Source organism: Achroia grisella, unplaced genomic scaffold (assembly GCF_030625045.1).
Source record: "Achroia grisella isolate CSIRO2021 unplaced genomic scaffold, CSIRO_AGI_Agris_v1 utg146, whole genome shotgun sequence".
Lineage (NCBI taxonomy): Eukaryota > Metazoa > Arthropoda > Insecta > Lepidoptera > Pyralidae > Achroia > Achroia grisella.
Genome location: NW_026712636.1, coordinates 499,127 through 526,285, shown reverse-complemented (window position 1 = coordinate 526,285; position 27,159 = coordinate 499,127). Strand labels below are relative to the sequence as shown.

General features: G+C 30.9%; 1 protein-coding gene across 1 annotated transcript; it reads right to left on the bottom strand.

Annotated features, from left to right (window-relative positions):
* Nucleotides 1–6,224: 6,224 nt before the first annotated feature.
* Nucleotides 6,225–19,924, bottom strand: LOC131855634 (galactosylgalactosylxylosylprotein 3-beta-glucuronosyltransferase I). Its single transcript, XM_059206929.1, has 5 exons — nucleotides 19,604–19,924; nucleotides 16,093–16,246; nucleotides 13,713–13,844; nucleotides 9,701–9,922; nucleotides 6,225–7,064 (listed from the first exon to the last, which is right to left on the bottom strand). The coding sequence occupies exons 1-5, from the start codon at nucleotides 19,789–19,791 to the stop codon at nucleotides 6,897–6,899; spliced, it is 864 nt and encodes a 287-aa protein (XP_059062912.1). The 5' UTR covers nucleotides 19,792–19,924; the 3' UTR covers nucleotides 6,225–6,896.
* Between the last annotated feature and the right edge of the window lie 7,235 nt (nucleotides 19,925–27,159).

Sequence of the window (27,159 nt, the reverse complement as noted above, 5' to 3'; positions counted from 1 at the left end):
ATAAAGATGTGTATTATTAAAAATGTATTTTTAAAATAGTAAGAAATATAAACAATAAATAAAAAAATATTCTAAACAAGTTGTTGTTGTATATCTATAGATACTTAATATTATTATAGCTATTACTATGTTTATCTTAACTGTGCTATTACTTACAGATCTAAACTTAAAAAACCAAAAAAGTATTTATAGTTATTACTATATTAAGTAATCAGTAAGGTTAGTAATTTATTTACAACACTGGGACTGTAGCTAACGAATGGATTGTTAAAGAACAAGAGCTCAAATTATGGGTCCCTGCCTCACAATCCTGCTTGTACGCGACTTGCATGATAATTTCATACGGTACTAATATTATATTGATACGTAACAAGGGACTATAGAAACGCAGTCCTAAAATTTAAAAGTAATCACGTCCTTTTATAACCCACGTAAGCATTTCTGAATTTATATTTGCAACCTACAAAAGTATGCCGATCTTGATTTCGAATTCCTTTTTTAATATATATGAAAAACATTTTGCAATTTACATATGAGTATTCAGAACGTACACACAATCGTAACTCTGAAATCTAATATGTAAGTCATGACATGTGTATAAAACATTAACCAATTATGTTTTTGGAGATCACAGATCACAGTTAAAGTAATTTCTCGTTAAACCTATGTAAGTACGTACCTATAAGTAGTCGTATCAAATCGTTTTGTACGTTCTCTGTGATTTTCTTCCTGAATGAACACATATGTTACTAATACTATAATCGCGGAAGTTTGTGAGTATGAATAGAGGGATGAACGTTCGTTACTCTTTCTTGCAAAAATTACGAGTGACCGAATATTAATGAATCTTTACAGTAATATTACCTGCACAACATGCAATAATTGTGATTTTATTGCACTAGAACTCACCATCCACCGATTGTGATACTATTAGCAATTGTCCTATCAACCTATTAGCAATCAATCTTACGAATAAGACGAAAATTGTCAAAAACTGTGATAATTTTCGCCTACATAAATGAACAGTTCCACGGACATCATGTGATGCACTTGGTATCCTTTTATGCATTGCCATTCTTAAGTACTGAGAAGTCATGACTTTGTATAACAACGTATATAAGTGCAAAAATTTTTCTGCGTGACGGCTGACACTGAAACATGCGAGAAAGAGGTACGCAGACGATTTTCTATACTCTGCTTCGTTAAATTTCATTTACATCTATAGAAAAAAACATATAAAACTCATAATACCTACGGTATCTACCTAAATCTATCTAAACATAGTCTCCTATCCTATCTTGCCATGCTGTAATGATAAACACCATTTTATTACAGGATGGCAAGTCGAATTCAATGAATAATTTCACTAGGAACCTATAAATTAAAGAAGGTAGTAACTAGATATTTAAAGGTAGGTAACCTTTAAATCAGTCTGGTTAACTAATGAAACTGACCTAAATTCGATGGAGCACGCTGCAAGTTAGCTATTTGCGAGTAAATTATGGTAATCAGATTGGCTTGGTAAATCGCTAATATACGTTCGGGAAACTTAAATAGCAATAAGCATAAATCCCTATTAATAAAATATATAGATAAAACGCATAAGTAAAGACTGTTATAATGATAAATATCTACTGTTATTATAGTTTAAAACTTTTATTGTAGCAGAAGATACAAGACATTGTACAACACGCTGTGTAGTGTTGCCACTACATTTTATATAATACTATGTAATATTATATTATCGATCTTTCGGTTCACGGATTTTTGTTTTTATTTTGGTACCTATTATTGAAAAGCGCTGAGCGCTTGTATTTGCCACAGATAAATTTTGTACAAGTCGTTTGTATCTCTCTTAGTCCTTTCAGCTATGATTTGGTTAGGGGTGAGATTCGGCAGTTAATAACAGGATGTGGAACCAAATTTACTATGATCATATAATGACGTCATGTGCATGGCGCTATCCAGGTATAAACCCGACGTTGGGAGTTATCACCAGGTGGATCGTTAGCTTGATTATTTTAAAAAAATACATACCTATGCGATAGCCTCCTCCTCCTTCTCTCGGTTTGTTCTCTTCAGTCGTTTCGTAAGGCATCTTTAGGAATGAAAAGGATTTGTCTATAATATACATTGTTCATAATCCCATCTTTTCATAGCCACAAAGTTGTAAATGGTGATGCCGATTAGATTAATGTAATTGTAACTAATAACTAAGTATGTATTGCCTATATTTTGCAAAAAAAATTAATTACTTAATTATACATATGCATATCGTCTGTCGGGTCAGGTAGTAATAAAGAGTATTGAAAGATGGAGACGAACCTTGTAACCCTTTGAACTTATTTAGGTAGTTCGCTATCGATATTATCCAACTGTGGCCAGGTCGAACATTCTGAAACAAGTAATAACTCTGGACAATTCACATAGCGCCAAGCTAAACAGAGCATCTATTTTAGATATTAGACAACTGATAGAAATTACTTTTTTTTTTATAAATATATACACGATATTATACATACATAGAAAACACTGACCAATACAATCATATTCATAAATACAAATGTTTGCATCGTGCAAGGACTCAAACCCGCGACTATTAGAATTAAGGCGTGTGCTAAACTAAAATACCAATGAGGCAATTAGAGAACTAAAAAGGTACTCACTACAAAATCATATTCCACGTGTTAAGGAAGGTACATACGATATTATATGAGAAATAAGACGAGTTTATTACTTTGTACTTTTTTATATTCGTATTGTAAAATTATGCATTTAGGTACATATTTACACAAATTATATTTAAAATAGAAATCTAAAAAATCCATCACATAGTTTCTTAGCTAATTATTTCTAATATTAATTTCTAGACTTATTTAATTACAGCTTTGTTCATCTAAAATAAATTAATGTTGTAACAATTCGAATCTACGTGTCATATATATTCAAATTAAGTATAGTATACAATACATACATGTACAACGGTACAGAAAATATATATGTACGTAAAAGAATTTTACACTTCGAACCTAAAGTTTGTTTTAATTGAATGAATTTGACAGTGTGAGCCCACTCGTCCACGTGTGATTTGTAATCGGTAAAGGATAATTTTGTAAATATATATACAATAATAAAAACTAGGTAAATCAATATCAACCCATACAAAAAATGACATTCTTACACAAAAATATTGCAAAATTAACATTCCAGTATAGCAACACTTAAAACTGGCCGTTTTAAATGTTGATTCATGTAAGCTGATTCGTGTAAATAGAAAGGAAAGTATACAAAATTTTTAAAAATCTCTACACCTTTAGAGATTTTTTTTAATTTAGGAATTAGATAGTGTAGTTCCTAATTAGATAGTGGTTAAAACGTTAAATACAAATTGTGACAAAAACTAAACTTTTAATCTCATTGAAACGGGTATTTTTAACTACCGAGTCACATATTTAACTGTATGTCCCAAATTGGAGGATTTCTGTACATAATGAAACTGATGATCATGCTATAAGAGTCTTGTTAAATTAGTACTATTAGTGGTAAGGGGACTTATCCATAAATTACTACATTTAAATATTTACTACATCCTAAACGTCTGGTCACATTTGTAAGGTCTCTAATATTGAAGAAAAGAACAATTAAACTTTATAGTCATCTATTTGTATGACTAATTCAGCCTTTATTATAGTTGGAAGTATAATAAATATATAATTAATTGTTAAAAGCGTTTCAATACTTAAATATAGACTTTGTAACATTATAAAACTCAAGACTCTTCCAACCCATTGTGACAATTCGTCTCGAGACTTCCGTTCCTTTTATTATGTGAAGTAATATATGATGGACACTAAGATAGCGTTTGAAAACTTCAAATGCGAACTATGAAGAGAATGCAATATTGTAAATAGTTTGTTATCGTGCTAGATCTATGAAAATCATTTTAACAATCCCTTCCATAGCATACAATAGAGATAATCTTTATATTACAGTATAAACTGTATTTTTTTATCAAAATTAAAAAAAGCCTCATACATCATGTTTCTATTGGCCACAAGTCTCTTGTTAAAGGGTTATGCATATTACCATCCCGGTCAACAGGCTGAGTACAGTTTTGAGTTTTCGAATAATCGACATAGAATTTGTGCTTTGCTTTACATCCTTAGAATTAAATATATAGTGCGAAATTATTATTTTACTAATAAATGGGAGAAGACTAAAGCTATTATTGATTTCCAATTAAAAATTCTCATTAACAAGTCTGTAACTTGACATTTTTTATACTTCGATAACTTTAGTCAAACTAATGTTAATTTTAGTCATAATGCTTTTTTTTGCTTTTTAGACCTACATAAAACAAAAACCCCGTGCCTAATTGAATTATATATCCCTCACATTTGTTCCCCATAAAACCTTATCGCTACAAAATCCCTCCCAATTTAAAACAGACAGAAAACTTCCAATCTGGGATCACTATTTACAGCATGGTCAAAGGACGTTTTGGAACTAGTTTTTCCTATCTACATATGAAATAAAAGATGCCATATAGAAGATACATTAACCTACAACTGCCACCTTAGCATACCATAAACAATACACAAAAATATGTATTATAACATTTAATAGAAAATAATTTACTAATTAAATAATTTCGCTACCTACTATTATTTGTAATGTAGCATCGCTTGTCCTTCACTTCTATAAAATTAAATGATTGGTACAATCTAATGAGCATGTCGTATGCAGTGAGTGAGACGGCAATACAATTGCGCTCTCGCTCACAACGAGATTATAAATATATTCGAGGAGCGTTGCAGTAGCAGCAGTTAGGGCGCAACTGTATTACGCAAAGGACATGCGATGTTCCACTAATAATTACATTCTGTAAATAAAACTGTAGATAATTATATAATAATTAAATTTTACGGTCTTACCTATTCAGAAAAAATGAAATAAAAGACTAGTAAGTTAAATCTGAAGTTATTAACTGTTTAAATAACTTAATTAACAGTATTTGATATTAAAAATATAATTTAATAATAAAGTTGTATTTGTAATTAGTAATACTGAAAGATGAACGATTTAATTCTACATCATAACATGAAAAAAATGAGACACATAGTTAGGCCTTCCGCGCATGCGTCGGGTCATCGTTGTTTATTCATGTAGGACATTTTAGCCGCTTATGAAAGTAATTTTTTTTTTATATATATAGAATTTGTTCTTTACGAAAATGACCGGCGTCTATATAACGATAAAATTAGATGTTTTTGGAAATATTTTATTTAGACAATTTTAAGTTTACAATACGTAAACACTTCCAGTCAATCTTGTAACGTGACTTAATTGGGAATACACAAGCATCCTGCCAATTAAATTGATTCCATTACCAAAAAGCCTACAGTCATCTAAATAAAATTATAAATATTATTACAATATACCTCACAACTAGTATCCAAATGGAGTAGTCAAATGGCAACGTCATGGTAAACTCAATAATTCACTACATAATTCGACAAACAAAATTTGATATCAGTTAGATGCGAACACACAATCTCCCGGTCAAAGTAGGGTGGTAAAAACTAGGCTACGGCGCTCTCAAAAGTAAATATAAAGTGCTACCAAATTATCTCAATTCTCTTTATTATTTAATATTATGATAATTGTATTGTATAATGATAATTTTCTAAAAAAAATATGTCTGTTCTTCATTGCATGTCGTTATTGAGGTACTAAGTCAGTCACTAATACCCATATAATATTAGCAAATGCATATTATGATAGAAGCGGCAATAGCAGTTTTTAAAGTTTACAGAAACCGTAATATTTGCATACATAAAGGATATTAAGAATTGTATGAACAGATTGATAACATTAAGGACATGAAATTCCATCATTATATTGTATACATCTAATACAAGGAATGCACATAATTTCGTAGCAGCTTATATTCTTCCAAAAAAACATGTACTGATCTTAATATTTATGTTTTTGGGATCAACTTGGTAGTAAACTGTATGTACACAAAATGGACCCTTATGAAAATCATGTACAGTTCATTATTACCATATTTGTTTCGTATATTGGAAGTTTTTTTCTATTTAGTTTTGACTTATGACAGAAAATTTTATATTTCAGATTTCAAGTCATAATTATTATATTACTATATGTCACTCCATACAATTAGAATAAATACGTTACGTAATAAAATAACCAAGAAGTTTTTTAACATCATGTAAATTGCAAATAATTATGTGATCCTAAGTAATCTCTATGTTATGATAAAACTATATGAGCAAGTTCACGAGACTTTCAATATTGTACCAATTTTTTATTTGCTTACTACCTAATTAGTATAAAGATTTATTCCCCAAACTCACATTTACTAAATACTTTGATCATTGGGTTGTTCCTTAAAATTAAATATTATTATATTACAATTTAAGTCGCATTAATACATTTTTTCTTAAATATGGATTTCACTAATCACTCAACTGTATAAACAGAAGGTAAATATTTTTCGGAAGTACTTCATTTCGGCGCAACTTATAACTTAAACGGTTACTTATATTTTAATAATTAGGGTGTCGTTAGTTTACTCGTAACTGTAGGAATACTGTGGATGGCTATATGCTGTGAAAAACTTGGGATATATATTGCTTTTCAATTTATTATGTGACTTGTCACGTCTACTTATCTATTTGAATTATGGTACATTGGTATTGCCACCACTTGAATAATAATATACTCATTATGTGTATACCATATTCGATGCTTTCCCAAATATTTTGGGAAGCGTGTTGGTTACACGAACATAGAATAGGGTCAGATACCCTACAGATTCTGAGCAATGTTGCCCATTATTATGAAGACCAAACAAACCAACCAATGTGAATTCATACTTCGATGTGGTGGTCGGGCATGGGTGTATGTTTCAAATTCTTTGGATTGGTAATGGACGGTTTCTGTGTACGCGTGTGCCATACAAAGACCTTTGTGCAGTTCTCGGCGAGCGGCTCTAGATCGTCCTTCGTTGCTGCGAAGTATTTGAGAATCTCGCTTTCCTGAAAATTTATAATATATTTATTCATTAACTGTTTTATTCAGTTAGATTTTTTAAAAACTCATCTACGTATCCTCAGTCTCCCCTATTTCAGTCACCAAGTGGCTTGCTCGAAATAATATTAAAAATAACAAAACTATCATGTCATTCGAAACACAGATTACAAGCCATTGGAGATTTTTTATTTCTTTGATTTTAGTGACTTTTTAGCAAATTCAAAATTTTATATTTCAGTCCCATTTGTACCCTAAAAATTGCCTATACAGCACTTACGGTCAAGACAATTTAATCAGCAGACATGACTTGAACAGCTCAGTCCCAATAGATAATCGCGCAGTTGTAGAACGTATAGAATTTAAGATTCAACTGAATTACAAGCGAAGTGCCAACCGTCGTCGTGACCGACTTTTTGCAACTGCGGCGGTACGCACTAGCCACACTAATAATTGTCCCACTATGCGAGCATTGCAAATATTAAATTTATTTTTAATTAATTTAGGTAAGGTAACCAAGATGCTGACGTATACAGCTTTACCTTCCATAATAAATAAAATAAGAATGTTTTTGTCATTGTATAGTATATATATGTATATATATATATGTCATATTAAATAAATAAAGAGAAAATAAATAGTAATTCTTTAACGGATTTCATCACTACACTTGTGCCCGCAACTTCATATACAGAATAACAGTATGTTTTTTGTTTCTGACCATATTGGAATGTAACAAGCATTAAATGTGTAAGCTTGCTACATGCGTATACAAATCGGTTAAGCCTGTTTCAAAAACAGACAATTTAAAATACTAATAATATTTCTCACGTCCTTAACATGAGTAGAATGTAATGTAGACATCGTACATTTAAATGTATGATGAACTGGCTGTGCCCGCGGTTACGCCCGCTTGTTTTTAGGTAATTGTTTGTATAGAACTGGGTGTTTTTTATATATAATATATATATAAAAAACACCCAGTATACTTACACAAAATATATATATACATGTTATCTAGTACCAGTACCAGTACCAATACCAGTTATCTAGTATCTATAACACAAGCTATGTCTAGCTTGGAACTAGATGGCGTAGTGTAAATTATCCTGATATTTCATTATTATTATATTCTGATATATATCAGAATATAATAATAATGAAATATCAGAAACTACAGTACAGTACTGTAGTTTCATCAAAATATGTTTTGTAGTTTTAGAGAAGGAGTAGCAAACGTCCATCCATTCTCACAAACTATCGCGTTTATAATATTATAGTCAGTAAGATATAAAAGAAATCTTTTGCCTACATAATAATCATTTGTATAATTATTTAATGAGATAAATGTTGAAGTATATTGTACGTGTTACTTTATTTATACAACGCCAGGATGCGATAAGTGTGCACCCGTCACAAGCAATAAATATAAGAGAAAGCAAGATAACGCTATCAATATACCCTCACATCTAAACTAGACTGAGTGCGGCATTATTAAATTACTCGTAATTTCTGCCTAAACTTAAGTTTATGCTTGTGGTTAGTTAATAGGATAATCACCTTTTATTCTACTTCCAAAAAATGATTATGTGTATTTTAATCTAGTCCAGGGCGAGACATTTTTAGTAATGTGGACAAATAACCCTATCGCTATCAGTGTACCTCCTGGAAATCATCGTAATGAATTCCTATTACATTTGCCACATAAAAAATGTTAATAGGTCGGCCTTTTGTTCTACTTCCAAAAGGTGATTATGATACTGATGAATTTGCTAATCTTATCATCCACCACTGATACTCCGCCACCGTAAACTGATATCGCAGGCGGGTACACTATAACATTATCATCCATAAAAAAGTTAATAAGTTAATCACCCTTATGTTGTACATCCAAGACATGATTATGTGTATTTTAATCTAGTCAGAGTTATTTATAGTATTGTGGAGAATTAACCCTATCAATATAATAACACTATCAATGTACCTTCTGGAAATCATCGTAATAAATTATATATTATCATCCTCCACTGGTGCCACGCCAGCGTAAACCGTTAGCGTAAGTGGTTGTACCATTCCATTATCAACCATTATAAAAAAAATCTACTTAGAACTCAATCTAAATCAATGTTATAGTTCTGAACCAGAAAAAACTAACTGTAATGTTGTTACTGTTGTATTGCGTGTATAAATGTTATATAAATAAAAAGCACAAGATTGATTTCTCATTTGCTGAATTAATGAGGTCGCGAGTTCGATCTTTACACATTACAAACAAATCTACATTTGAGTGTTTGATACTAACCTGAGCGTTTTCTATGTATATTATGTATGTATAAAATAATTTAAGTATTAAGTATTTCTGTGACCCTAATACAAATTGTTAATTTGTTTGGGATTATGTTATCTATAGATATATATAATATAAACCCCCTATTTTATCACCGCAATAGAACCTAAAACAGTAATATTTAGAATTCATGTCTCGCGAATTCATAGTGCACAAACGCTGCAAATTTGTGCGCTTCAATCTCAGAAACGGCTGTACCGATTTAGGTACCGTGTTCACTAATATATTGTTGTAACTTTCACGAAAAATTTACTGTTCGTATTACCCTACTTCAAAATATGGTAATTAATTACAGACCTGAAATCCAGACTGCACTTTTCTAGAAAACATCGCTTTCGGCTGCTCCAAAAACAATGTGGCGTTGATGGCGAAACCGGCCATGTCAATTGGGAATGGTCGAAAAGGCTTCCAAACGGCATTGAATTTGATCACCTTCCCATCCTTGACTACAGGCATCTCGACCCTCATACCTCCCACTATGCCAACTGGCCACACGCCTACTTTGTCGATTTTTCTCATCTGTAAAGCGAAAAATCAGTATTATAGAACAAAACAAATTTTATTATCTTTAGGTTACTTTCTCTACCCAAAGGTAGTCTGGAGGAGATTATTTTATTACAAAAGCTTTGCATTTAATTGCATAATTAATTGCATAATTGCTTTGCATAATTTTACAGTAATTAGTTGGTAGGTATCATTCAAAGGAGATCAAATATGGACCCTGTTGGGCACAGCCAGAGGAAGAAAATAGAGGAGGACGAGTTCATTTTTGTATAATTATAAAATTGTATATAAAGTACTTATATACCTAGACATACTAGATATAAGATTACTTAGCTATAAGATCGTCTTTTGTATCAGTTTACGTAAACTTACAATTTTAATTATTACAAAATATATTAAATTACAGTATAAACAAATAAATCAACAATGTACTGATGTGAATGAAGAGAAAAATTTATAGCCTATGTGTTATTGTGATGTGTATACTCGAAAGTTCCATAAAAATCTGTTCTATAGTTTTTGCGTGAAAGAGTAAGAAACTTCCATCCATCCATCTATCTATGCACCCATACTCACAAACTTTCATGTTTATAATATTAGTAGGATACAAATATTAAGACTTTTAAACGCTAGTTCGCAACAAACATCAAAACTTTCATTGTGAACACCTAATTACGCATAAGTTAAACAAATTCTTCTGTCATACAAACAATAATATTTTACAATAAACGAAACAATGTTATGAACGACCGATGATAAATAGAATGTAATGTTTGCTATCGCTTTCGGGGTTATTGGGTCACCGATCATTTCACATTCCCAATATAATCATACGTTATGACCAACTGTAGTTATTTAGCAATTACAATCACAGGAAAGGTGTCAAGGCTTTAATGGATTGCTTTTAATCATCTCTAAAACGTGAGGTCATAGAACTGACCATGTACAACGCTTAGCAATTAATTCGTGCAAACATGCAAGAACAGGTAAAAAAAATCACTAGCACAGCATTCCTTTCGCACAATTCTTATCCTATTGCCTTTAACACACGTTTGCAACTTCACCGAACGAAAAAGATCGTACAGGCGAGTGCAGAACACAATCTAAATCCGCGTGGAAGGACGTATGGAACGGCTGAACGATGATTACCTACATACCTAACAGACTTCAGTTTGAGGATACCGATAGATCGAATCTCGACTCAGACCGTCGTAGTTTCTATCCGTTTGTATGGGACAGGGGATCGATGCCAAAAAATAATACTATAAATTCTGAGATATTCACAGAATTTGTAATACAAACACAAAGCATATAATAATGAATGAATCATTGTTAAATATAAATGTTTATTATTCTTATTATATATTTAACTATCATCATCAACTATATTATATATACATATAACTATCATATTCAACTATGAATACTATCTACTTATAGTGAATGATAAGAACCTAGAAGGAGATAAAAATTGATCAAACTAATCCTTATTTCCACCGATATAAACTTTATTTATTCATTTTTGTCTACAACATATTATATAATAGTTAAGTAATTGGAATGGCAAGCAATTTGACGGTGGGCCAGATGGAAAATATAAATATTTGCATACACCAAAAGAAGAACACAAGGAACATTGTCGTGATTTTACTAATATTAGAAAGGTGGAAGTTTGTGAGTGCGGATGGACGGATGTTTGTTACTATTTCACGTACCAACTACTGAATAGATTTTAATAAAACTGTACAATAATATAGCTTATACATCAGCGTAACACATAGGCTATAAATTTCACGCGGATGTAATTGCTGGCCCAGCTAGTATTAAAGTGTTGGTCCATTTGTTATTTTTATGGTTTTGCTCCTACTAAATCTACATTTAAGAAGTTGTAAGCAACTCTACGGATAATAATATTTATTAAATATATTATTATTATTGGTCTATGGTACCTCTCATGATTGCTATTCCCTAGAACTAAATGATATCCCGATCCAAATTGCGGATCCCGTAATATCATTGACATATCTCATGCATAGATACTTTACAAAGTCCCGTTAAAGTCTTAATGAAATGGATATTCAGGACTAGGACAATAGAACACATAAATCATATCATATTTTTATATAAATACTATATTACACCTGCATGTACCTAATAGTATAGAGTGTCGTAGTTGTAATGTAATATTGTAGGTATAAAAAAATCTTGATAATACGAGTAATATATAATTATAGTCCACTAACTGTATATAATCAGTTTAATACTGCTACTGATCGCTATCTGTACAAGGCAAATGAATTAAAAAAAACATTATTAGGCCGCATATTATTAACCTAAAGAGCATACAAAATAAAATTTATAACAATTTTACTTTGCTTATGCCAATGTCTAATTTTAAACAGAAACGGCTAAACATTATCTAATTTTTTTATATGTTTTATACCAATTGATTTACAAATAAAAATATTTCTCATACATCTATTATATTTTAGTATAATATTAACGAAGCGTCATAATTCATAAAAGACAAATTAAAACTTGTATGTCTTTGTTTTTATTCATTATATCTCACTGGTCTGCATCTTAAGAATTTGGTTAGTCAATTATTTATCAACGCAATCTATAATTTAAACGGAACAAGTCATAATAACATAATAAATCGTGTTTATTAAACAGTCAACTGTTAACATGTAACAGATGTAAATAAACTAGTAACACCGCTAACAATCATACGATATAACAGATGTAACTAGGGTTTACTGTTTTAAACAGTATTATACTGTTTTTCACTAAGTTATACTTTTTACTTTGAACAAAAATAAAGTATTCAAAATACTGTTTTCAGCATTTACCTACTGAAAGAGTTTTTTCAGTAATTAATGCGTAGTAAGTTTCAGTAAATAAGTGGCGGGATGATAGAAATAGTATCTATTAATCTATGCATTTAATAAAAAAAAAGAGCTCCTTATTTAGTGTAAGCGTAGTAAGTTTTTAAAAAATACTGTATATTAGTAAGTTGTGCGAACTCTAAAAATATATATTTAAAACAATAAATAAATGAAATATTGTTCATTTTTATAAAATACTGAACTTATTATATTTCTTGTAAAAAAAAAGTTGTCAATCCTAGATGTAACGCGTCTGATAATTGAATGGTGTCGCGCCTGATCTAACTTATTCTCTTATTCTTATTTCTCACTGGCGGGGCACCAGTGAAGAATAATATTTTAATGAGAATGAACTCAGGTCATTTAGCCCATCCTGTTATTCATCAGGTTCAGATCCTCACGCTAACCGCGTCCTTGGAAACCGCTTCGGTTAATTCCGACTGAATTCGCCATGATGGGCTTGCTGACCTGACTTTATCATCATTGACTGGTGACCCGCCAGCGTATACCGTTAGCCCAAGCGAGTCAACCATACCATTATCATCAATTATATAATACAATAAAAAATCTATAAAATAAAATAAATTTTACCTTACCGTATAATCTGAAAATTGAAAATTAATGTGTAATAAAGAAATTGTACAATTATACTTTTAGACAATTTTACAGTACGTTTAGTATTCATTGAAACCATACATACCAATTTCATCGAAACTTTCTACATAATACATAGAATGAAATGTTTTATGTTCTAATTTATTATTATTGTATATTATTGCTGTGTGTCAGACACCGTGATTGATTTTCTTAAACAGACGGGATTTATATATATATTTAACTCACCAAAAGTACGCAATAAAAAAATAGTATTATGGTTTCCTTAGAAGAAGCGAAATAGTATATTAGTCAATAATTACCTCTTCAAAGACTCTTAAGGAATATGTGTTATCATCGTCCATGAAGTAAACGACACCTTTCGTGTCTTCAGATTTTTTTAAATGGCCTCTAAGCCAATCAAGCGCCAAATTTCGCTGTTCAACTCCGCTAGCCTGCAAACAAAATATGTGATTGTGAATATTTGAAAGTTTTCCGTGTTCCTTTATAAATGAAAATATAAGTTTGCTACATATTATCACCATCCTACTATAATATATATTATTCCAAACATATACTTAGTAATAAAACAAACATAATAAATTTCGTTTAAACAAATTCACTGATATCTAAATTTAACCCAATTAAATTTATATTTATATATTATTATTATACCAAGCTAATTAAATTTGATAATTAATTTTAACAAATGACTGCACTTTAATTTCATTTAGATATAAATATTATCCAGGAAATTAATGTAATTTTAATAAAAGTTACTACTCACTATTTTAATCTAAGTAATATAATATAATAAAATAACATACAAAAATATAACAGTTTTTGTTATTTTTTTTAAACTTTATTAAGTGTAATTGGTTATCATTTTCAATGTTATTATAATTATTATACATTTTATCCAATATTCTACATTAATATAGGTATAAGCAGGTTAAATTAAAATAGTACATATATACGATTTCGTGCACCGTAGTCGTAAAATAGTTATCTCTACATATATACGAATATGTACCTAATAATTATGGACTAAACTAAACAGAGAAATAAAATAATACATTTATTTTGTTACACAACAAGTAGCACTTATTAAATACTATTGTAAGTTAGTAGTCGCAATATTGTATCGTTCTTTAATATTGGAAATTGACATATTGTCAATTTTCAATATTTTTAATACCTCTTCCAATAGTAGGTAATAGCTGCAGTTGCCGAATTAATAATAATCTTTCAATTAACTTTGCGTCTGTATGCTTAGATCATTTAAACTATGCAACGGATTCTAATGCAGTTTTCAGCAACAGATTGAGTGATTCAAAAGGATAGTATGTATAATATACGTACACATGTAATACAAGAAAACATTCGGCGCGGGTAGCTGATTATAGATAAGATATAACATTAAAGCGCCAACTCAATAGTGTGCGAAAATGGGCAACAAAAAATAATAGTTTTCGTAAGTGCATTTTGCAAAATCTTCTGAAATTTAGATATTTTATCGCTAAATTTATAGTAAAAATATTTAAATTTAAAAATGTATCATAGTATTCTAGTAAGAACGGCTTTTCCTTGACAACTGAGAACAATACAAACTGCAAATTAATAAAGCAGTAATATATTTAGTAAATAAAATTTACTACGTATTCATGGTATTTTATTAATAAAACTAATTATTTTATTATCTATTAGTGACAATTCTTAAATTATAACATTATTGGAAAGTTAGATTAAGGTTTAATAATTTACTGAATTTGAAGCGTTTGCCACTCTAATACAATTTATTGATCTACATACACAATACCAACTAGTGTTGAATGTATCCGTCTTAAATAGACAAATATTGATATCCAGAACCTGAAATATTATATTCAATATATTGACCTACATACGACTACGTATAAATAATTAGTTTACTTCAAGTGGAAAGCATAGATAACTTTGTTTGTAGTAATAGATATATATATTATATTCGTATGTTGTTCTATTATTATAAATGAACATTATTATGGAATGTAAAATAGTTGCCAGCCTAAATCTTTGATAACCAAAACTAATTAAATAGAAATATTTAAATAATATAATATAGATAATAGATATCTAATAAATACCAAGAATTGTAAAGCCTTTTATCTAATAAGTACAACTATTTATCAGTAAAAATTAATAAATAATCTGTTTGTTCCAGCTAATCTCTTTAATGGCTGGACCGATTTTAACAGGATTCTTTTGGCAGGTAGCTGATGTAATAAGGAGTAACTTAGGCTACTTTTATTTTAGAGAAATAAAGTTAAAAACCATGTGGACGAAGTCGCGGGAACAGCTTGTACATATATAAAATACTAACTTCTACCCGCGGCTTCGCTCACATTGAATAAAAATATTTGTTTTTAAAATAAAAAGTATCCTATATTCATTCTAATACCTCCAAGAACATGTGTACAAAATTTCATGATGATCAGTTTAGTTGTTTTTGGGTGAATATGTAACAAACATCTCTACTTCCACATTTATAATATTATTAAGGATTAAGGTAGTACCAGCGTGACAGTTGATATCCAGAATATTAGCAGCCATCACTGCGCTCAACCACATTTTTTTCGGGACCACTGCCACATACCACAATTTTGTTGCCATTCTGTCATAATTAAGTCTAGAAATAAATAATAAAGAAAAATTAATACTTACTGAGGAGTGTTCAGAAGTTTTCGTTTTCACATTAAGATGTGTATATTTCAGTGTGGACTCTTTAAGAAGATTTTCAACTAATTTTGTTTTTGTTGTTGAATCCTCAATAACAATCCAATGGAAATTCTTCACAAGCATCAAAGTTTGTGATAGCCTGTTAATAGAAACATAAATATAAATAATCTTTAAACACTTATAATTATGTGAGATATATTATATACACTACATAATTCTAATAATTTTTTTATTCGACCCTAATTCGGAAAACTAATCCAGTTGTTCTTTTAAACAAATGTTAATTAAGTTTACAATTTAAATATGTTACATTAAGCTTTGAAATAGCATCAATTTATAAGAGATATTAAGCAAGAAGAGCCAGAAATTTTAGAGAACCCTTTGATCTCCATACAATACCACCAAAAAATATTGTCATTGATTCATAATGATTTTGTCATAATGCTATAACTAAATTATATTTATTCTTAATTAACATTTTTGACACCGTGAGTTCCAAAATTAATTTGAGGGATAGACTCGCCACATAAGCAGTGAATAAACTTGGTAACTTGCGATTCCTCATAGTTTTTTTTTCTATGAATTTTTGAAAATTTTTAGGTTAGGACGCTTTTTGCATTAGTGACCATTGCTACAGTTTTTTTTGTGTGATCATTAAACTCTAACCTAACCTAACCTACGGATTGTTTTCTGTGCGAGGGGATGAGGGGGTGGGGATACCCTTACCACTGTGGTGGAATCCCCTTTGGGGGGTTGCGTACCTCAATGTTCATCATTCTGAGGGTATTAGTGACCATCGCTCTAGTTTATTTTTGTGTGATCATTAAACTCTAACCTACCTACAGTTTGTTTTCTGTGTGAGGGGTGTTCCCCGCGAGCACCCCCCTTTTGCCCCTCTCCTCTGTTAACTGAGTTGAAATTCAACCTGTCACTTAAAACAAAATGACGTCGCGTCGTTAGTGTTGCTATCATTATTATTGCGTTTTAATTTCCTTTTTTAAGAAAAAAGTTCTTTACCAAAAATTAATATCATAACGAAATTATGATAAAAAATATTTCAAAGTATTTTTATATACATTACAATGTGTATTACAATAAAAACTAAATGAAAATAGGTAAAAATTATACAAAAACTATTTAAAAAAAGTTTAACACAAATTATGAAACACCGAGCGGATGTCAAAAGTGTTTACCAACTAGTTTCACATATTCTAATTAATATTTCAATAACTATGACTTTCCACAAGTTGAAATTTTAGGAGTAGACTAACAATAACAAGATCTATTAAACATAAAATTTTCAACTCTCAAATCGATTGTAGATATTGTACAGTTGAGCCATATTTTGTTTCAAAAAATGTCTCAACCCCAGTAAATGGTAATAAATACAAAATATCTATTCACCGTGATCACAGCACTTGAAAAGCTATTTTAACCACTGAAACTTAATCCTGTTGATTTCCCTAATAAATAATTAGAATAATAAAGGACCCAGGGAATTTAAATTTAGAACTGTTCAGGATGGGGTTTGAAAACACAATTAAGTACGAAGTACGAAACAAGCAAAAAGTACAGTGGGTTGCCAAATTAATAGGGACAGTCACGAAATATTCGTTTTTTGTAAAACATTGGTCTATAATTAATTAAAAACGTCACTTTAGGCTATAATTATATTTAATAATATCAGACACATATCTTATAATGAATTTAGACTATAATAATTTAATATTTGAACAACTAGAAAATATAAACAAGTATAATAAAAATGATGATGGGAAATTATTAGTATTTTGTCACATTTCCTTTTGCTTCTATCAGTGCTTGAATCCGCCTCGGCATACTTTCAATACACTGTTTAGCACTTTCTTTTATTTTGGGATTGTGAAACCATACATTTATTAATTTTTCAATTAGTTTTACTTTGGTAGTTATGATTTCCTTAGCAATTTCCGCCTTGGTAATTTCCCACAAGTTTTCTATGGGATTCATATCAGGAGAATTGCCAGGCCAATGTAAAACTGGAATGTTGTGGTCTTCCAAAAATTTGGTTACACTCCTCGTTTTATGACATGGAGCTGAATCGTGCAAAAACACGAATTCCTCCCCATTCGGGAACCATTCCTGAAGTTGCGGCAACAGGCGAGTTTCTAATACTTGCTTGTATTGGTCCTGTCTCATGGTTCCCTGGACGATATAGAGGCGCCCAACTCCTTTTGCGCTGATGACAGACCATACCATTATTTTTACAGGGTGTTTAATTCGTTCCACTATGCAATCAGGATGAAATTTCTCGCCTGGGCGCCGCCTCACGAAGTTACTTTTGTTGGCCAGAATTTCAAAAGTTGACTCGTCTGAGAAACATACCTAAAAAAATATAGAAACTATTTATAATTTTTGTAAATATGATTTTATATAACACAAATAAAATTAACCATAGAACTGACCTTATTCCAGTCTTCAACAGTTTTCAGGCGGTGCTCACGAGCCCAAGCAAGCCTTTTCTTTTTCATCGCCTCTGTTAATCGGGGTTTCTTAACTGGACGATGACCTGTCAGGCCTTCCTCTGCCAACCTTCGCTGTACAGTTCTTTTTGAAACACGTATTCCAGATTCCTGTACTATCTGAGTTAAAAATCCAGCACTTTTCTTTCTGTTTTGCAAGCAGATATCTCGAATTTTCCTATCGGAACGTGTTGTTGTGATACATTTTCTGCCACATTTGCCTTTTCTTTTGGGCGAAAGTGGCTGATTTTGATCTAAATTTATTTTTATTTTATTGACGGCAGATTTCGATATCCCGGCCAGTTGTGCTATCATCCTCTGAGAGTGATTTGTGTGTAGGAGAAGGGTTTTAACCTCGGATTTTTTTCTCGGAGTCAAATCTACCCCTCGACCCATAGCCAAAGCTGAAAATATAAAAATAAATTAAAATTGTTCTAAAATCCGCTCCAAAATACTTTAATTTTAATTATAGTAAAATATTACTTACTTGCAGGTATTGATTATTTCACAAAACCACTAAAGAACTGTTTAAAAGAATAATTTACGTGTTTCACTTTTACACGTGTGAACGACTGTGTGTCTCTCCCGTCATTAAAATATATTTCCAAAATAAACAAATCTCTCAGCACTTGAAATTCACTTTGAATTTGAGTTATAGAGACAAGGTGAACATAAAAATATATCAGCAAAAAACTTTTACCACTTAAAAACGTAGTCAAGACCACTTGAAGAACAAAAATTATAAAAAATGTGACTGTCCCTATTAATTTGGCAACCCACAGTGGGTTAATATAATAAACAAGTTATTTGAGGGAACCAAGGGAACAGATTATAACTAAATCCTGTATAACACTTATTTATTTCTGAAATTAGTAAGTTGTTGATAAGTCTAGTATACACCAAATAGCACCATACCAAGTTTATGAGGTCATTTATTCAGTTAGTTATTAATTATTGGGTGTCAGCAAGGGCAAAAATATCACGACAAAACTTACCTAGTGAGATCAGCTTTTTGGGCCAGCCTTGCATACGTCGGTGTAATGCCATATATTGTTGGAAGGTATGTGGCAACTTCAGTAGACAACTGACATTGAAGTGCTGGTTTATTGTTGAAGAAAAATAGTACGACGAAAAACAACATCCCTAATGCTATGTATTGCTTTTTAATGTTAACAAAAGGCATTTTATTGTCACAAAACACTTGAACAGCTATTAATATTGCGTCCCGGCCAACGTGTCTTGTTTCAATTTACGCAACAAATTAAAAACATTCTTATTGTTTTTTGTGATTTAGTTTAAATACGCATTTATAACAAAATGAAAAGTATTTCATGGAATTTAATTTAGTAGACGTGTATATAAAACTGTGGTAAGTACCAATGTGTGCGCTATAATAATAAGTAAAATTTTACAAATGACAAAATGACATTGACATTATTATGACGTAAAAAGTGACATTGACGTCCGTCTATTTGATAATTATGACATTGACAGATTTACTTCGAAACGGCATATTTCCAATTTAATAATGTAAAATGAATTTGAAGCGTATGTATTAGCAATAAAGTTCAGTGTCATCCTATCAGTATTTTAGACATCAAAGTTTATTTTGAGAGATCGTGATAAAGTATTCTATCCCTTTCACGCAGTCATGTTAAATTAAATTATTTTAGCGGCTATGTTGGGGCCACTGTTATTTATGTAGATTGTGTTCTTTGTGGAAGCAGCAGGAAAGGAGGAGGTGAAGTGATGAGTCCAGATCATGGTTATGTACATATTTATAATATAGAAGTATTTACGATTGGTATGTACAAGAAAGTGATTTAGTCTCGAATGACAGGCTCGTTATTTTATTGTTCTGTCGTAACTAGGCAACGGTGTTGCCACGCGATAATAGTGAATTCGCCATAGTATAATAAAAAATATATTATCGCCGTCTAACGACACAACAGAAAAATATGAAAAATGCAACTGTTATGAAAGACAACTGCTATTTACCCTTTGCCTTCCCTTTAGCATATAACGAAACAAAGGCAAATTCATCAAAAAAGCAAAGTCAAGTCATTTTAAAACTGATCTTTGAATTTAAGTAGGTACTTCCTTATTAATATTAATTTTACTCCCTTGCTCAGTGTATCTGTCTAGATTTGTATAATATAAACTGTTTTTCAGTTTAAAGTTTGAAGTATCAGATGTGACAGTTAAATTACAATTATCTTAGTTCTCAGTAATTGCCACGCATGAGCTTTACCATAGGCGTTAAAGTGACGACGTGATGTCTATGGAGTAGTTAATATTTTCGTAATGCATAAGAAGATGATGTTACTAATGAGTAGGAATGTGATGTTCCCATTACTAGCGCCCCTTGCTAATTCGTCACAATGGCCTAACGGGCCTGACATCATCCTCATTTTGTAATCCACAACTGTTGCCTCGTCAGTGTGAACCGTCATCTCTGGCGGGTGCACCATTCCATTATCATCTTTAATGGATGATATGAAATAATGCAACTATTGTCAATTTTCAACAGTTGGATTGTAAGGTTACTCGTAAGGTAAGCAATGAATACACGTTCATTGCTACGTACAGAGTCTACTGTAAGTTCTGGATGTATCGGCGATATATGTTCTAGTATATAATTATATCCTGGCAGTCCTCCGATACGATATTATAGGAGTAATAGCAATCTTATCTGTGGTAGTAGTAATCTTGGTAGTATTAATTTAATCCTACCAAGATTTATATCTATTGATTGACAAAGACTGCTGATAAATCAAATCAAATCAAATCATAGATATTAATGTGGGACATTTTAGTCACTTATGGACGTCATTTTGTATTAATATTTTTCTCAACCGTCCTGTTCAGTATACACATTCAATTGAAAAAAAATACTGGTAAAAACTGGCATAAGAACTGAATAATTTAAATTTTTACTCCTTCGAGTCACGGAGTATTATATAATATATTTATAATATCAAAATAATTGAGGTCAAGAATATCCCGAGTTCTTGATATCGCACTACCTGGATATGCACTTATCAGGCCTATAAAATTGTTCTCATATTCAAGCTTACGATGGACAAAGGAAAGTTTCGGAAAATGACCTCCGACCTTCATTAACGAAGAGTCAAAACAAGACCGTCCCTTCTGACCGGAGGTTTCAATAGTACGGTTAAGTGTAACAAATCGAAGAGCAATTTATTTTGTTTAGAAACTCAAGCAACACAAAACAATACTAATTACGGCTAGTTTGATTATCTGTACGCAACAGACCCACAAGATATATTATACTTACTCACTAATAACCTCAAAGGATCATGTTAAGTAGACCAGTTTGTCTATTACTTGTGAATATAAAAAATAAATACCTACCTACCATACATATATGTTTTTGTATTCGATTTTTTTATTAATATGTATTACGGCTCTGGATACAAGTCCTTGATGATGGAATGTTGCACTCGCATGTGCTGACGCTACCGGAGTACTAGTGAAGGATGATACGTTGAGGATGAAGTCTGGTTAGCTGTGATGAATTTTCTACTAAATATAAAATCATTGCATATCACTGCGTAGCTTTGAATTAGTGTTTTCATATATTAAACATTAATATATACCTACTAGCTGACCCCGCAACCGTTGTTTTGCCATATAAATTAAAATCGCTATTAAAAAGTAGGGGTTGTCTATAACGAGAATGGTGAAAATTTAGGGTTGTACGTATTTTTGTACGTATTTATTACATAATAAAAAGATACCAAAAAATAAAAAATAAAATGTTAAGGGGGACAACCCTTATCACTTAGGGCTATGAATATATATAGTAACCGATTCTCAGACCCACTGAATATGCATATAAAATTTAATAAAAATCGGTTAGGCCATTTTGGAGGATTATGTTCAAAATGTCGCATGTAATGAAATTTATTTCACCTAGTCATTGTTTTATCAATGGTAAAGCACGAAGTGATACAGTATAAAAATGGCACTATATTACAGCAGAGGGACATAGTATAATGATATTTATGTTTTGTACGTGGTATAGTATATAAGTGACAGTTTACCGTCAATTTGTGTTAGATTTACCTTTACTACTATGCAGACTCCATTTAAGTAATAATCAATACAGATTTATATCAGTACCTAGTTAAATTAACGTCTGAAGTGGAAACTAAATTATTTATAAAACTAAAACTGCCTATTGCTGTCTAAGATAGACACGTAGAACATATTTAATCAGTTCTGTGGTATTAACACATAATATACCTACCTACAACTTAGCAAAATATTTGTTTTGACGTCTTAAAGCGTTATTTATTTGAAAATCGATAAAATCATTCAAATCAGGAATTTCATCCTAAGTGATCTTCACCTACAATTTCCCAAGATCTGTTCAGCCGTATAGTTGTGAATTGTTAACAAACGGGCAGACAGACCGACATACTTTTGTAATAAGTTAGGTTTTTTGATTGATGATATGGTGCACCCGCCTGTGCTAACGGTTTACATTGGAGGGGCACCAGTGGAGGATGATAGAATGAACATGAAGTCAGGTCAGTTAGCTTCCAGATGGTTTCCAGGTAGAACCGCGTGGAGGTCAACCTGATAGAATACATTGCTAGCAATGGGATCATGAGTCCATATTACTAGCAATCCCCTTCGACCCAAATAGGTAGGGTTTTTTTTAGTGGATGATAATGGAATGGTGCACCGCCAGGGTAAACCGTTAGCGCAGGGGGCTAACAGTTTCTGGCGGGGCACCAGTGGATGATAAGATGAACATGAAGTCAGGTCAGTTAGCCCAACGTGACAAATTCACTAGGAATTTATCACGATGGTTTCCAAGGGGAACCGCGTGGAGGTCAACCTGACATGGCACATTGCTAGCAATGGGATCATGAGTTCACATTATTAGCAATCCCCTTCGGCCCGAATAGGTAGGGTTAGTAATAGAAAATATGACGTGCATATATATAATAGGTCATATGTTAATAAATAATTTTCAATTAGAAAAATTAGTGCGGACAATTTTTGTTAAAAATTCACTCGTAATTAGAGTACTAAAATTATTTAAAAATCATATAAAATATTATTGTAATTTCATACAAGATCTACTTTTGTACCTACTCTCTATTATCGTAGAGAAACATTGGATATTTTATTTTGTTTTATAGTTGGCTCTCAGATCTTTTAGAGAACATTACCGCGAGCTACAAATGGTTGGTACCTACAATTTTAAAATCTCACAGATTAGTGGGTTTATCGACCTTTTCTCTATATAGTCGAGATCCTTTATAAGTAATTAGTTTAATATTTAATTTATTCATAACATTGTTCCCATGCAATTTCATTTAATTATGAAAATGGTCGGAGTAAAAACGTTTGTAAAGATTGACACCGTCGGAGATCAGTTTTCTCTGCTTAAAGGGAAAACTTAGATAGATAAACAGATTTCCATTTTAATTACTTTAGATGGGTACCTACTTTAATTTAATATCTGCTTGTTGGGGTCTTGTGTTTTTTAATATCTCAGGACAATTCACACAGTGCCATCTAGTCCCAAGGTAAGCAGAGCTTGTGTATGGGTATTAGAAAACATATAAATACATAAATATTTATTTTGTACATATTATACATAGAAAACACCCAGATCGATACAAACAATCATAAGCATGAATACAAATGTTTGTGCCGTGCGAGGAAATCAAACCGCGACCATCGGACGTAAAGCGGTGTGCTAAACCGCTAGACCACCGAGGTCGTCTTTGACTGGACTGTTAGTGTGTATATATTTTTTTACATGTAACAAACTCAACATTTTAAGTGTTAAGTTAGTATACCTCAGTACATTATTGAAAACCGTAACTAATTGAGTTAAGCTGTTTCTGTAAAAAGTGCGCACAAATGCGAAGACAAACATACAAAATTCTTAACAATCATTATTTTGGATTCTCTACGTCAATAAAGTCCTCTAGTATAATAATACTTTTAATACTACTTATATCTAAAACTGTTAACATAGATCCATCTTCCAACAACATTAAATGAGTCAGACACCAATTAAGTGAGCCGTTCTTTGTAGTGTAAAACTTAAATTTGAGGAATATTTCTATCCCAGGCTTTTATAACTCTTTCTTTATCTAACACATTATAATCTCGATTTAAGTAAAAACTATTCTGTTGCTACGTTTGAAAGTCTATTAGTGGCTTAGTTTATGTATATATTTTTTCTACATATGTTTGGTTGTACCTGGTTTTCCTGTCTTAAATAAATAAACAATAGTTTTTCTCATAATTATATTTTTAATGTACGGACTGTGATTAGTTACAATTTTGTTGTAGTTATGTATAAAGAATTCGAACATTGTATTCTTCTTTTTATATATAGGGCCACAGTCCTTACTTCGTCCGTTTGTATTATACCGAGAACGTATAAATCTAGTATATAAATAGTGCTTTAATTATATCTATTTATATTAATTACATGATAAATGTTCTAATATTTATATACCATATATATTCCGCGAGTCAGGGACTTTTTTCCTCATCCTCGAAAACTTTGTTCTAGGTTCGCGGGCCAATAGCTAAATATTGAAAACCATATTAAAATCTGGTGTTTAGTTAAAAATAACTAAGTGCAGAAACAGTCCTACAGGCGTATGCAGGGTATCTTGCGTTTAACTGTAAGAGAAGTATACTTAAAAACATTAACATAAGAGTTTATTATTTCTAGTACTTATAAAATAAATAAAAAAATATATATTTGACAATCAACACGTATTGTAACACAAATAAAAAAATATGAATTATGAAATTTAATACAATATAGGTACTTTGTTACATTTCGTTTCACCCGTTCACGGTCAAAAGGTCAAACGCGATACTCAAATTAACGTGCCCTTAGTATTGACCTGCAAATATTGGCTTAACACAAATAGATTGCGTTAATTATACTTGAATTATTATAACGAGCAGTTATAGATAATGGGGGTTAATTCAGTTACAGTCGTTGTGTTGAACGTAACACTCGCTTACTCCTAATTGATTTTGTTCTAATTATTACAAACTAAAGTTTATTATATTTAATTACATTAATCCATAAAATACGATTACAAATTATTTATAAGTCAATGAAATAGAAATGAGTGAATTCAACCTTTCACAAGTTTAAGTTGTGTCTGATATTTGTTAAATTATGAATATATATAAACATATTTTTTTCTCTGCACATGTGTGTGTCTTTCTTTTACATAGTAGATACAGAGTATCTAGTTAAATCAAAATATTTAATTTATCTGTAGCTCCATCACCTCGCTTTACAATATTAATTACTATTTCTACACATACTATACTATACCTACTATCATACGTGACTAATATATATTTAGAATCTTATAGTTAAATAATATTAATGTTCACATTGTTCATATTTGTTTTAAAATAAATATTTCTAAAATTTATTTATTTTTATTTCTATTATATTTGATTCTATTTAATAAATTAAGTTATTTATTATTCTACTTTATAAGATAAAAACTGCGGTATACTGTACACATACATACTGATAATATCATGATGACCATTGACTCATGCAAAATTCCAAATACTAGAATGCTACGAAAAGCTACGTAATGCTACGAAATGCTACGTAACACGCATTTCCGCATATTATTACAGTTCCTCTGACAAATAATTCTATCCAAAGCTAGTATAGATTTTTTTTATTATGTATGTAGTAGTAGTATTATTATATGTATAAAAGTATAATATTTCTCATTTATTAAGTCTCTATATTTCACATATTCTTCTTACTAATATTACAAACGAATTGAAATATGAGATTTATTTTAAAAAATGCAGACGCTTTTTTTAAAATAACATGTTCTATGTTCGTTTTCATAATAATTGTAAACATTAAAATTCTATCTATGTTTTAGACAGACTAACGGACATAATTTTGTAGTTACAATATTAGTATTTATTTTAATATTTAACTACTTAATCGTCATGAAAGTAATAAAAAGGCTTGAATAAAACTGGATAGATTAATACTAATATATTCTGTCCTTATACACTTTTACAAAAATCATAGTATTTACATGTATAATATTTATTATAATTCGTTTCCATTATAAATGCAACGTATGTTACAGCTTTCGCACCCGCCGAAGTAATATTAAAAAGGATGAAAGGATTTGCAGTATTCATGATTATAATCTTTTTCCTCTGGCAAACACGTCGATGAAAAATATCAGGTTATAAAAGGTAAGTACATACAAACATTGATATAATCTACCTATTATTCTTTTTTAATCTGTGCTTATAAAGGTCGCTATATTCGGCTGGAGGATACATATACTATATAATAGTAACAATCTAGGAAAATTCACACAACGCCATCTAGTCTCTCAAGGTCAGCAGAACTTGTGTTACTAGACAACTGATAGAAAAAACCAAATACTGTTTTTTTTGTAAGTAGGTACATAATTATACATAGAAAAAACATCATACTGGTGAATGTTTGCATCGTGCGAGGAATTGAACTTAC